This window comes from Mycteria americana, chromosome 8 (assembly GCF_035582795.1).
Source record: "Mycteria americana isolate JAX WOST 10 ecotype Jacksonville Zoo and Gardens chromosome 8, USCA_MyAme_1.0, whole genome shotgun sequence".
Taxonomy (NCBI): Eukaryota; Metazoa; Chordata; class Aves; order Ciconiiformes; family Ciconiidae; genus Mycteria; species Mycteria americana.
In genome coordinates this window covers 9887593-9900921 of record NC_134372.1, presented here as the reverse complement: position 1 = coordinate 9900921, position 13329 = coordinate 9887593, and the positions used below count along the sequence as shown (strand labels likewise).

Below are 13329 nucleotides of genomic sequence, written 5' to 3'. Positions count from 1 at the left end.
GGCTGCCAGGCGGACCTCTCTATGGCTCCAGCGGGCCCCCGAGGCGCGCGAACGACCGGCAGCGCGGCGCCTCCGCCACCGGTCTCCATGGCGACCGCGTCGTGTGGCGGGGGCGGGAGGAGGGATCGGTGCGCGCCCATTGGCGGGTGGCGGCGGCGCGAGGGCGCGGCGAGCGTTGGCGCAACGATCGGCGGCGGCGAACGGCCGCGGCGGGATGGAGCGGGGGGCGGGGGAGCGCCCCCGCCGCTCCGGGGCTCCCCCGGAGCCGTCCCCGGGCCCCCGCCGCCCCCCGCCGCCCCCCCCGCAGGAGGAGGCCAAGGGCCCCTTCAGGGTGCTGCACATCAAAGTCGAGGAGCCCGAGCCGGAGGAGGGAGATCCCCGGGGCTGCCACGGGGACAGCAGGGAGCCAGGGGGCGAGTTGAGGTGCTCCCCGGCTCCCTGGGGGGGTAAAGAGGAGGCCCGCGGCCCCATCAAGAGAGACGGGGGCCATGAAGGGGGCAGCGGCGAAGGCCATAACGAGGTGAAGGTGCTGGAGAAGAGGGGCAATGGGAAGGAGCCCTGGAGAGGAGGTGCTGTCAAAGTGGAGCCGCCTGACGTGGCCTTTGAGGCCTGCGGGGTGAAGGTGGAAAAGGAGGATGCCCCGGCTGGCTCCCTGTGTGGGCCTGCTCACGCCAGCACCGATGACCGCAAGGCGCAGCTGTGTGAGGGGTTTGGGATCCTCCCTGAAGAGCTGAAGATCCCAGTTGTGTTTCACCCCTTACCTCCTGGGACCCGCATACAGATCCAAGGCCCGCTGCCGCCAGAGCTGATCCATGTGACTAAAGTGCCGGTGAAACAAGTGCCTCTTAAAATGCAGTCTTTACTGGAGCCTTCAGTAAAGATTGAAACTAAAAATGTTCCCCTCACAGTACTACCCTCCGATTCAGGTATTATGTTAAGGGAGCCTGGAAGGGTTCAGTAAGTGGCACACAGCTGACAGGTTATCAGATAGGAGAACACAAGTGGAAAGGTCGTGTTAGAGAATCATCCCTTTGGACAGACTGGAGTTTGTACAGAGTAAGACGTAAACATACGGGAGCACAGAGTTCTCTAGTGGTTTGTTAAAATCAATGCAGTTTTGTCCACTTGCTCCCTGACTGCATTAAACCCCTTATAGCAGTGTTCAGAATTGCATTGAGTTGTGATTGCAAGTTTAAGTAAGGTCAGGAATCTGCTTGATTTTTAAAGCTAGGAAGCATTCATACACCTCTCTGAGAAAATTTGGACATGTTAAATGAGGAACATTTTGAAACGTCTGGATTAAAAGCTTACTTTTTTTGAAAGATACCTAGGCTTTCAAAATTAATTACTTAAATTGAGGTCTTAAAGACTAGAAGACCTTTGCCCTTTATTGATAATGTGGAAGAGTTCATTTCTAAGCCTTTTTCAGAGAGGAAATTTCTTGCTCAGGGATCAGTTGGGAGGTTCATCATGTCACCAGCTCAATTGAAATGCAGTCTGTGTTTACAAAGAGCCAAAGCTGGGTGTCCTGTAACAGTCAGTTGGTAACACAGGTTCCTCCAGCAAAATGAGTGTCCAAATCTGAGAAAAGAGTGAGAGAGGAAAAAAAAAAAACCCAACCAGAAACCCAGAACAGCAACAAACTCAGCTGAGAAGCCCGGGAGTGCACAGGTGTGGAACTAAACTGCCATACTATCATTAGATCTGCTCCCTGTGTTGTTAGGGCTTTGGACACTTAGTTCTGGTGGCGATGACAAGTTTGCAGTGATATGGTCTATGCTAGACAATGTTTAGTTTATAAATTCATAAGTTTATTAATTCATAAGAAAACAATCTAGCCAAATGAAATCCAAACCAGTGTGTTAGCAGTCCCATATGTTTCTTTTTTTTTTTTTTTAATAATATGTAACAAAAGCCAGGTAAATGATTCCTTATGCAGTGGTTCAGTGAAGGTTAGTGGAGGCTACTCCCCTAGCCTTAGGTTTTTTTTCTAGGAACTGCTCTCCAAATGTGCATCGAGTTTCATGTGTTCCAAAGCTCTAGTGATTCTTTTGACTGTTGCCAAATATCCTCTTGATGTACTATTGAACGTAACCTGTATTGCATATATTGCCTGGAAGATGATCATCTTTCCTCGTTTTGTTGCGTAGGTATGCCAGATACTCCATTTAGCAAGGACAAAAGTGGCCATGTAAAGCGTCCAATGAATGCATTTATGGTGTGGGCTAGGATTCATCGGCCCGCCCTAGCAAAAGCTAACCCAGCTGCCAATAATGCAGAAATCAGTGTTCAGCTTGGATTGGAGTGGAGCAAACTGACTGAAGAGCAGAAGCAGCCCTATTATGACGAAGCTCAGAAAATAAAACAAAGGCACAGAGAGGAATTTCCTGGTAAACATGTATTTATTTACCTGAATGCTTTAGAAGTGCAAGATTTTTTGAAAAATGGATCTCTTTCATTAGAGCAAGTAATAGAGTTAGGAAAAAATTACAAAAATTTCAAGCTTGCAGTCCTTCTGTCAGCTTTCTAGTGCCTGAAAGCATATTAATTTTTTAAAGCATCCAAAATGATGTTTCACCCTTCATAACCTCTAATGTTTCTTATGGTCTTAGACCACCACAGCTACAGCAACTCTTCTGAACGCTTTAGTAGTCTAATGGCCAGGTAGTGAGTTTGTTGTGAACATGGCCTGCTGCGTCATTTTACATGCTCCAGAAAGAGCTGCCCAGTGACCTGTGGTGACACATGCATCCATTCCTTAAAGGCAGGAAAGGGAAATGTCACAGGAAGCACAAATGGCATTGTATGCTGTGGGATTCTTCAACGTGTAAACTTGGGGCTCCCAAATAATGGTGTGGAAGATGATGTTTCTCAGCCTTTTGTCAAAAGGGTTAAAAATTTGTACCCTTAACACATTCATTTCTCCATAACACTGCAGTTCAATAAAACAGAGCATAAGTACTTTGAACACTCTTTTTAAAAGCTGTTGAGATACCAGGTGTCGTGATCCTTTCTCTCTCTGTTGTCATAATGCTGCTTGTTCATGATTATGGCTAATCCTGGTAGACAAGATCTGACTAATTTGTCATAAACAAGCAAAAGATAAGAGCAGCACTCTCCCTCTCTCCTTGCACCCTTCCAAAAAAAAAAAAAAAGAGCTTCTTTAAAGTTGCATTAAGAGTTAGCCTGTGTAAGAAACCAAGCTGCTCAGTGTAAATTCATAATATATTTATAAATCTGTTAGTGTTTGGTTAATGTTGTAAGTCAAAGGCAAACATACTCCTCCAAAATCTATACAGGATTCCTAGTGTGTCATATTTTCCATTGTCTCTGGTAATCTGCAAGTGTATGTGAGACTTAAGGGATTAAGGAAACAATCAGGAAAGATCCACATTTTGAATACAGTTGTGGTTTTCTTCCGCACTGAAAGCCATGGTAGTGTGTCATGTTCTCCTTAACTTGCTTTCCTCAGCTGTGCCATGTCACTCCTCGCTGTTCTGTATTTTTTCATCTCACGAACAGTAACTATTTAGTAACGGAAACAATGCCCAAATATGTCCATTTTATTTCCAGCTCTGATAAAATGCCCTGTTTGCTAGCTCACTGAAACAAATGGAGTATTGCCATTGACTACAGGAGCAGTTTTTGACTCATTTTTTTTAGATACTTCAGAATTACAGATATCATAGCTTTACATAAAGAATGAGGCCATCCCAAAAATTGGATGTCTGCATCTTTTTTCACCTCTGACAGGTTGGGTTTATCAACCACGACCAGGCAAAAGAAAGCGTTTTCCACTGCCTGTCTCTGCTGTATTTTCCGGCGCTTCTCAGAGTATCATCGCTACAAATCCAGCTGGCATTTGTCCCTTCCAGTCACCTGCTTACTCTGTTGTCATCCCCAATGTTAAGAACAGTATTGGACATCCAGTCTGTGAGTTTGCAGTAGTGAATGATTTTAAAAATTCAGAATTTTCCTATTGTAGTAAAAGTTATACATATGTTAGTGTAGATATAGTTAAAAATTTCTCAGTCTTTCTTGGCACCACTGTTTCTATCAGTCCTCCTCTGCACTGCACCTCTGCCTCCTAGTCTCTACCTACTGTTTCCTCAGCCTCTTAAATTCTTCTGGCTTCTTCATTGCCCACAGATCCCTGCTATTGTCTTTGTAGCTCCTGGTTACCTCTTGCTATCTCTTGGTCTTTTTGGCTCTCTATTACTCAACACTTGCTCCCTGTTAGGCTACAGCTCTTTCTTTTTCTTGTTCTGTCTCCACCTCACATATATCTTACCTCACCAGCTCTGACTGCACTGGTGCTCAACCCTGCCCTACTAAGCCTGAAAAAGCTCATTAGCTTGGTCCATGGCACCCCCACCCCGATGTTAGTGTTCCATGGTAGTGAGGGCACCATTGCTCTAGAGCAAATGCTCAGCAACTTAGACTGCTTACAAGAGACAGCAGACTGTCAACAAGGTCATCAAAAAGGAAGTTAGTAGGGTGTTAGTAAGGTGTGTGCTGCAATATTAAACCAGTCACTAAATCTGAAAAATAAATTTTTCATTTGCACATTTTCCATGAACAGTTACTTAGGTATCTATGCACACCTGGAATAGTTCTAGATGTAGTTGTTATGAACTTGCACATGCCCACACTTTGAGCATACATAGCTCAGCTTTTATACAAACAAAAATATAGTTACAGAAGGAATGCATTAAAAAGTTGCACCTAACATGGAAGGATCCTCCTTTTTATAAGACGTCAATATGGGCAGCAAAATAGAGTGTAGTATGAGAGCCCACAGTCAAGTATAATAGCTGACCTGCATTTTTTGTGGTGAGAGAGTGCTGGCTCTGTCAGTGCAGCGATAGTGGATTTCAACAACAAATAGCTTAGATGCAGGCAATGGCATTTTTCTCTTTAAGCGTACTGACAAGGGCTGCTCTCTTTATAAGGAGACAAGAAAATGCGATGCCTGTTTATGCTGTGTGGTAATATTCAGAGATGTAAAAGAGAACACTCAGCTTTGTTCTGGTGAAGTTCTGAGTTAGTGATGTGATCCTTTCTCAAATCCTTCTGTAAATTTGACTGAATAAAGTATTCTTTGTTTTCTCACCATACTGTATTTTATAATGTTACGTTGTCCTCAGATGCTACTATGTTTCATTCCAGAGTTTACTATCCTATTGTGGTTGAAATGATTCTTAAATACAAACTAAAAATCTAGATGCATTTAAGTCCCATTGACTCAGAATTTAGACTTTTAGACTAGGTAGTGCGGTTTGAAAATACTTATGCAATGTGTTGTGAAATCTTTCTGTATAAAGGCAGCCCTGTTGACATGACGTGTGATTTGAAACTACATTCAAGTGTATGTTCTGCAAAATGTTTCAAAGTGAAATTGGCTAGTGAGTACATTCATTTGTGAAACAAGTAAGAAAATGTATTGGAGAGTAGGGTGTTTTAACTGTTGCTTCTGTACCTCGCTGCTACTTTGGCACCACACAGATTTGTTAAGAATTTGGGTCACTCCAACTCAGCTGGTAGACTTGGGAGGTCTTCTGAGCTTCAGGTACTAAATGTATGCTCCAGCCCCATTCGGTAGCCATATCAGGACAAGACACAGCCCTCACCAGCCTCGCAGCCTCAACACTCACTAGCCAATTCCTTCTTCTTTCACCCTTGGGTTTCTGTAGAAGGAAGTTTGAATGTGTGGGCTCCAAGCCCATCTGTCAGAACATATGTAGGCCAAGTGGTGTATGACTGTGAATTGCAGGGAAGTAATGCTAGAAAGTGTTTTGGGGGAAATGGTTCTGGCTCTGGCTGTGGTTTGCTACATGCTGTTTATAAATCTCTTCCTCTATTCATGTCTGATAAATAACTGTTCTCTTTCCTAAAGGTGAGTCTCCTTCTGCCATCCGTCTGCCGGCTTCTTCCATTCAACATGCTGGTCCAATAACTCTTTTCCAGACTACTAGTGCAAGCACCGCATCAGTGGCTGTTCCAGCTCCAACCCTGCCCCTGCACCCTGTAATTTCACCACAGCACTTTGCTGAACCTGCTCAGACAGAAGCTCTTGATGTATCATCTGGGCTCAATTGCTCTCTGAAGAGACCTACACCAGTTTTCATTGAGAGCTTCAGCAGAAACCCAAGTAACATAACCACCAATAATGGCAGATTTTCTGTCTCTAATAGTGAGCCCCCAAAGGAGTACCCAGGGGTTTCTATTTTTCCTAGAGGTGTACCTCTTCCCCAAGCCACCCCTTTTCTTCACTCACATCTCTATGAGTCTCCTCCCATTGGTCAGCCAGCCAGTCTCTTTGGAGTACCTCCTCGATTTTCATTTCACCACCCATACTTTGTACCTGGACCTCACTATTTCCCCTCAAGGTAATGAAACCCTTCATTTCAATACCAGTAAGAACAAATGCTAAAAGGCAGAGAGTCTTTTGACTTACAGAAAGCACATGGAGCATTCAGAATGAAAGGTGCTCTTACCTTCCTATAGCTCCTGTGTGGTGGGACCTGCTGGCCTCAGGCTGCTCGTAATATATGCCCAGTTATTGAAGGCTCCATACTACTATTGCAGTAATTGACACTCCCAAGCGCACAGTAAATAGAAGTATCTTCTCTCCACTTTATGTATCTAAGTGCAGTTGATTTCTACAGAAAAGCATTAGGTAGAGATAGTGTAAATATATTTTGAAAATGATTGGATAGAATTAAAGTAGGTGTGTGAGATGTCTCCCGGGTACTATGATTGCAGCTATCATAACTACCAATATTTCTGAAATCCAGCCTAGTGGGAAATGTCTTCAGAATTCTTACTTAAGTAGTAGTTCCTAGTTTTTCCTTTGCGGTCTCTGGGCAGCCAATGAGAGATCACCTACTCACAGAATTTACAAGCTAACACATGTAATATCCTGTGGGTATTTCCTAAGCTAAGCATGCACAGAAAGCACCAGTGCCCTCCCAACAGTGGGTGTGCTGCTCAAACACAAGAAATCTGATGGCCTACTGATGCTTATTCTTTGTAAGGCATCATTTTTCTTTCATGACTGTGCAATATGAAACACAACAAACTATTATGACTATTAGACTTAAGTTATGCCCATTTATATACTGCTCATTCCTACTAATAGCAACAACCAATATGTTCCTACGGCAGTAAGACTACCTGGTCATAAATTAGGGCAGATGATGACCTATCAAACTCAAAAGAACTTAATGAGCTGGTAAGTGCAATACAAGATATTTCTATTTTTGAGGTCCTTTAAAGAAACACAGGGCACATATTCCCAAAATTGCTAAAGGTGAACTTTGCTTAGCCCTTGTTCTCTGAAATTAGACAGTTTTGTGAGGCCAGTTTTGTGAGGCCTTGGAGGGAGAGGAGTGTTCTTGTACCATAAAAGACTGTTCTGAGTTCACATGTTAATGGACTTCTGAAAGCTGCCAGCTTTGCTAATGCCAGGATCTTTCTAATACAATGATTTATGAGTTCACATTCCTATAAACTGATTTCTTGCATACAAGAATCATAATTTCTGAGTAGCACTGACAGTGCAAATGTATGTATGCAGATTTATGCACTAAAAATGTAAATATTAGATTGGAAAGATGAATAGTCTCCTTGAAACCTCAACAGACATGTCTTTATATAACGTCTGCACTGTAGAGCTCTATTACTTCTTCACATACGTTGTTTCCTTAACAATGTAGTGAATTTCTGTATCACTGTGTAAATTACAATACGTGTGTCATTCTGCATCAGAATAAAAATTCAGACTTCTGACACCAGAGGAATACAGTTACATTTGACATAGTAATGCAATTTGCAATCTACTATGTAGTTGCTTTTTAAAAATTTATCACTGTACAGTCTTTAAACAGTAACATTGACTACCGCATATTGGGCACAAGGATTCTCTGTCAGTCCTCCTGTTTAATAACAATGTAACAGATGCAAGAGTTCACTCAAAGAGTAAGTAAGAGTGTTTTACCCCAGCTCTGTCACAAATTTTGACATACAGAAATAACACAAACTGACTTTTGATGCTTTGTTTTACTATTCTGAGTATGTTGGTTAACATACTGCAGGCTTATCAGATGCTGGTTTATCCGTGATACTATTTCATTGATAAATACAATAGGTTTTGTGTTTGTTTTCAGAGCAACCTCATGCATGTATCTGGCATGAAGAGGTGCATATGCACAGATATGGAATCTGTGCACGACTCTTGTTATGGCCCCAGTGTTTAAATTAGGCATGGTTTTAAAGGATGCCTGTTTTGAATATTTCAACAGGATAAGCTGACTAGCATAGATAACATTAGTGTCATTCTGCTGTTCTTAGCTGAATGGAAGTCCAGGCAATCTGCGTTTCTGAAAGCCAACTTTCAATCTCTTTCATTGCAGCACATGCCCCTTCAGCCGACCTCCATTTGGCTGTGGGAATTTCTCCAGCTCAGTGCCTGAATACCTTGGCTTTTATGAAGACAGGTACCAAAGACAGGAGGTGATGTTTTCAGCTCTGGATGGAGACTATCCTTTCAAGGAATACCCAGAAGAAAGTATACGTGAGGACCACCACAGCTGTGAGAGCCTTGAAGTAGTGTCCTTTCACAACAGCTGCAAAGAGGAGCGGTATTTAAGCCCCCTACCACAGCTGGACGTTGGAGCATTGGAGGAGGTTTTGTCAGCCACCCCATCTACTCCCTCCAGCATCCACCTAGTCAATGTAACTGACAGCGACGAGGAAGAAGAAGTAAAGTTGTTGCGAGAATTGTAATTTTTAAAACAAATTATAATCCAGAGAAATATTATAGAATGGGAAATAAATGTTTTCCTCAACACTGTCTTTTCAGTCAGTGTGTTCAATGGAAAACCCATGTAGCTTGAGTGAGCTGTACGGGTCATTCTGAGGAGTCTGATGATCTGTTTGTATTTTGAGAGATCACATACAGATCTGGGGTGGTCAACAGCCTCTGGAGTTTCACCTGCTTCATCAGGGCATTGTTTGGGCTCTGGCTCAGGAATGCACTTACACAGGAATTCAGCTCTAAGCATGTGATAATGTGCTATCCTGAGGAGAGGTGTGTTTAAGCACATCCTTTTAATGCCAAAATAGGCATTTTGATGGTATTTTCCATAATTTTGTAGGTATTACTTTAGGAGGTTTAGCAAGTGAAATAATTCTGTTTTATGACTGTAATGTAATTCTTGCTGCAGTAAAATACTGTAAGGCCCGGAGAGTGAAGTCAAGAATGATTCTGCAATGCTTTATAATTTTCCTTTGATGAGACAGTTTTAAGCTTAACTTGGTTAATTTTTAACTGTAGTCTGTATTTGTGGTACAACTGCTATATAACACACTTGAAATTTACATCAGTTTCAGTAATATCTTGGTCTGCAACGAGTTCCATTAATAAAAATGGGATTGTCCAGAAGGTATGGTGAGGCATGGTAGCACCCAGAGAGAGGAAAATGGATGGGATCTGGCCCTGTGACTTACACTAGTGGGCCATGACTTGATCCCTGAGCATATTTAGTACTGTAAAGAATTCTCCAGAGAATACCAAATTCTCTGAAGAATATCAAAGGCTTTTAATAGAGAATGTATCTGTGCTGAACTCAGAGGGTAAAGAAATTCAAAATTTTGTGGCCAAAATTTGTAATTTATATTACTAACTTTTTTTTTTCTCCCTTGTTTTGTGGAATAGAGGGTCATTTTCTTCTGGGAATCCTGTTAATTTGCTGTTGTTGTATTTGAATAAACTCACCTGAACAATGTATCCTTAGTGCCTCATTTTAAGCCATGGACATTGAACTGAGTGGGGACAGGTAAATTGTAATTCATGTATCTCACAGACTTACTGTGCTGCTAAGCTGCACATGCCTAGAATGACAAGCTGAAGTCACTTTTTCAGACAATTTGGGCTACTAATACTAGTGTATATATGTGTGTGTGTATTTATATTTATAATTATGTAAATCCAGCTGCCACAGAAATATGGGAAGAGCTAAAAGCCATGGATGGAGAAGTCCATCCATGCTGGGCTGCCTAAGGAATGATTCAGAGGAAGCTACGTTGACCATCTCATATAGGGCATCCTGTATTCTATGGGTTATCACACTGGATCTGTTGGACCTTGAGTGTCCTGTCGAACCCGAGTCTTAGGGCCCCTGTATCCATTGAGACTGCATTATTGATAAAGACAGGTACAAATGAAATTTCCATGTGCCTCAAAAGCTAGTCCTAAGTTGGTGGAGAGTAGGTATCTTCTGGGTTCTTTGCATTTTAAGTTTTCAGTGTTATATCAACATTTTAATGCTTTTCTGCTTCTGTGGGCTTATAACTCCATTTTCAAGTCCAAGATCAAAACCTCTTATTTGACAACTACTGCATTTTGTAGTTAAACACCACAAAATATGAGTAAATCATGTCTACCCTACACATTGCAACTGTGTTGTAAACAGCCCCCTGCTCCCACTGCATCTGCAATGCAGATGAATCATTAACAGGAAAGTCTTATAAATAGTAGAAAATGCCTGCTCGTTTCTAAATTATCTTCTCACTGAAAGCTGATCTGGCACGCAGGAATGCATGTGGGCAAATGTACTAATTCCTACACAAGTATGTTTCGGGGTATAAAACAGCTGTTTGTGGGATTATTCTCTAGATCTAACTTTCCCCTTCTCCCATTTTTCTTTTTATACACTATGGAGTAAGATATAAGACATATTGCAGTGCACCAGAATCTAGAACGGTTGCTTGCCATGGATAATACAAATTTACTTCCTCCTATATGGGGGTGTCCAGCACTGTTTGAAGGGAGGTGCCTCAGAGCTGCTTGGTTGTACTCTGTGCTTGGCGTGAACCCGGTGCTGATAGCTCAGAGTGAGCTTCAGTGGGTTGAGGGATTTGGGATTTGCTGTGCAGCATCTGTCTGCTAACGGGGCCTTTGCTGGTCAGTTAGGAAAACACAGTATTATACCCTCAGTGGAAATCTGCCCTGATTAATACCACAAAGGCCAGAAGAAGAGAAGACTGAAGGTTAACACATCCTGGATATATCAACGTGAAACAAAATGCAGGGCTGATCCCTCCTTCCCTTCCAGCGAGAGCTGAAGTCCTGAATCAGTTGCACGAGATCTGTGTCTGCAAGTCTACGGCATTGGACCCAGCCCTCAGCTGAGCTCTCTTGAAGACTATTGTGTCTTGTCTACAACAGAAGTGAAAATTATACGAACAACCCATCCAAACCTAGCTTCCTCTGAATCATTCCTTAGCATGTTCTTGCAGCCCCGCGTGGGGGAATTCTCTTGTGATAGAAGAGGTTTTTAGCTCCAATTTCTAGGTCATTTTCAGCCCACCTTCGAACTTATCTCCTAAATGCAGATTTCTGAAGTGCCAAGTATCTGTGCTGTTATTTCTCCTCTTGCAACGTGTGAAGCGGGTCATAGGCAGGGCCAGTCCCATGGCGAGTGTGTGCCCTCCTGCAAGCCTGCTTCATGGCAGGGCAGAGGGTACTTGAGATATGAGAGACATACTCTACTCTCTTATAAGAATTTTTTTCCTTCTTTCTCTGCTGTTTACCTTAATCTAAACTAAAATTCACCTTGCATGCTCCTCAGCTTGAAAAACAAATCAGATGCAGATTTTGCAAACAAGGTTTGTTTTCCTCTTGCTGCTGTAAAAGTCTAAAGACGTTTAGTAGTGCTTCCTGCTGCATCACTGCCTGGGGCTATCCATTTGCAGAGATGAGTTTCTTCTCCAAAGTTACTGGACAGTTTTATGGATTGGATGTTATTAAAAGCCCTTCTGCTGTTATACCTGTTCCCCTCCTCTTACGAGAATAAACTACTTCAGTATAATCGCTATTGTGTTGGAGAAGTTTGCAGGCAGCGTGGAGAGGACTACAGTGCTTTACATGTACAAATACAGTTAAAAAGATGCAATGTGTCAGCATATAGAATCTTCTACCATTAAGTTCACTCGCCTGTAGGAGTGAAGCAAAAGTAGCAGCAGTGACCCACCCTTTAAAAAAAGCATAGAGAGTGCTTTGATATGATTTCACTAACAGCACATCGGCACAAGCCCTCGTCTAGTACCTGATCATCTTACAGCACTTCTCCCTCTTTGGCAGGACAGCTGCTCTAGGGCTCTTCCAAGTATTCCCACTGTCCTACATGGGTGGTGGAAAACCAAAGCTAAACAGAAGATTCTGGGTCAGCCGAAGCTGTTCTCAACTGTTAAGACTGAGAATAATGAAGTTCGCTGTTAAATCACCATTCACAGCCTTCACGGATTCACAGCCTTACTCCTTTGATCATTTCAAGTGATCTGAAGGAGAAAAATGTTCTGCAGAATGGAAGATTTCACATTCCACTCAAGCCAGCCAAAGACATAAAATTTCTTTCATCAGTCGAGTGTCTGAAATGCAGAGGTTAGGCAGGACAAAAAGTCTTCTACCTTCTCCTTCTAAGACTTTGATTCTTGGTAACATTTTCTCCAGTGTCAGCAGGAGTCTTTTCAAAGCAGTTCATTCAACAACCTTTCCCATTTCTGAAGAGAGAGTTCCAATGAAATATTACTGAGCTTCTAGCACGACACATGTCCAAGTCATTCTCCGCATAAGTCTGTTTCTTTCACAGGCATTCTCCTCTGTAGGTCGATCTATTTCCTTGTAGGTGGCTAACTCCTAATTTACTATGAACATAATGGGAGAATCATCATCTTCTGCTTTCCAGCTAACAACAATAGTGTTAAACCATCTTGCAAACTGTCGAGTAAGTGCAGAAACCCCACTGCAAAAGCATTCACATCAGATTTGCCCTGGGGAAACTGAAACACCTCATTTTCAAACCTACTGAAGGACCGCATGCACCGCCCCTTGCTCTGGGTGCTGCATGGAGGCTGCAGCTGAGAGGTACGTCCATCCCTTGATCACAGGGGATGCAATAGATAAGGGAACAGAGCACAGATTTCCAAATTCCCAGCTGACACTTTTAATCAGGCAGTTGGGATCCTGAAGGAAATGAGTCTGAGTCTGTGTAATTCCTAGATAACTGAAAGCCTGGCCTTGCTCTGTGAATCAGGCAAAGGCCCCATTGACTTCAGTAAGAGCTTTTGAAGAGATGGGTACAGGCAGGATCTGACTCATCCTGTGCCAGAGGCAGGTAGCGTTACAGCATCCGAGCACTGTTAATAAGGCTAGAATATCCTGAATCTTTCCATGCAACAATGTCTCAGTAATGTAAGTGATATATCATATATATATATATAGATTAAACTATATATAACAACTGCACAGTCTGTGGTTATATTTTT

General features: G+C 42.6%; 1 protein-coding gene and 1 long non-coding RNA gene across 4 annotated transcripts; one reads left to right on the top strand and one right to left on the bottom strand.

Annotated features, from left to right (window-relative positions):
- Window positions 1-36: 36 nt before the first annotated feature.
- On the top strand, window positions 37-9738 carry SOX30 (SRY-box transcription factor 30). 3 transcript variants are annotated; one of them, XM_075509712.1, is made up of 6 exons: window positions 37-926; window positions 2151-2390; window positions 3754-3933; window positions 5897-6389; window positions 7142-7234; window positions 8415-9738. In XM_075509712.1, the coding sequence occupies exons 1-6, from the start codon at window positions 215-217 to the stop codon at window positions 8785-8787; spliced, it is 2091 nt and encodes a 696-aa protein (XP_075365827.1). In that variant the 5' UTR covers window positions 37-214; the 3' UTR covers window positions 8788-9738. The 3 variants fall into 3 exon arrangements, with proteins under 3 accessions (XP_075365827.1, XP_075365829.1, XP_075365828.1); XM_075509714.1 differs by lacking the exon at window positions 3754-3933; XM_075509713.1 differs by lacking the exon at window positions 7142-7234.
- LOC142413507 (uncharacterized) lies at window positions 2459-12801 on the bottom strand. Its single transcript, XR_012776826.1, has 3 exons — window positions 12111-12801; window positions 6498-6662; window positions 2459-3135 (listed from the first exon to the last, which is right to left on the bottom strand). It is a non-coding gene; the product is annotated as an uncharacterized LOC142413507 (long non-coding RNA).
- Between the last annotated feature and the right edge of the window lie 528 nt (window positions 12802-13329).

Excerpts from the sequence above, each read along its gene's own strand:
- SOX30 (XM_075509712.1), top strand. The coding sequence starts at position 215 with ATGGAGCGGGGGGCGGGGGAGCGCCCCCGCCGCTCCGGGGCTCCCCCG. Across the intron at positions 3,934-5,896 it reads CAGTATTGGACATCCAGTCT|GTGAGTCTCCTTCTGCCATC; the intron begins GTGAGTTTGCAG and ends TCTTTCCTAAAG. Across the intron at positions 7,235-8,414 it reads CAAAAGAACTTAATGAGCTG|CACATGCCCCTTCAGCCGAC; the intron begins GTAAGTGCAATA and ends CTTTCATTGCAG.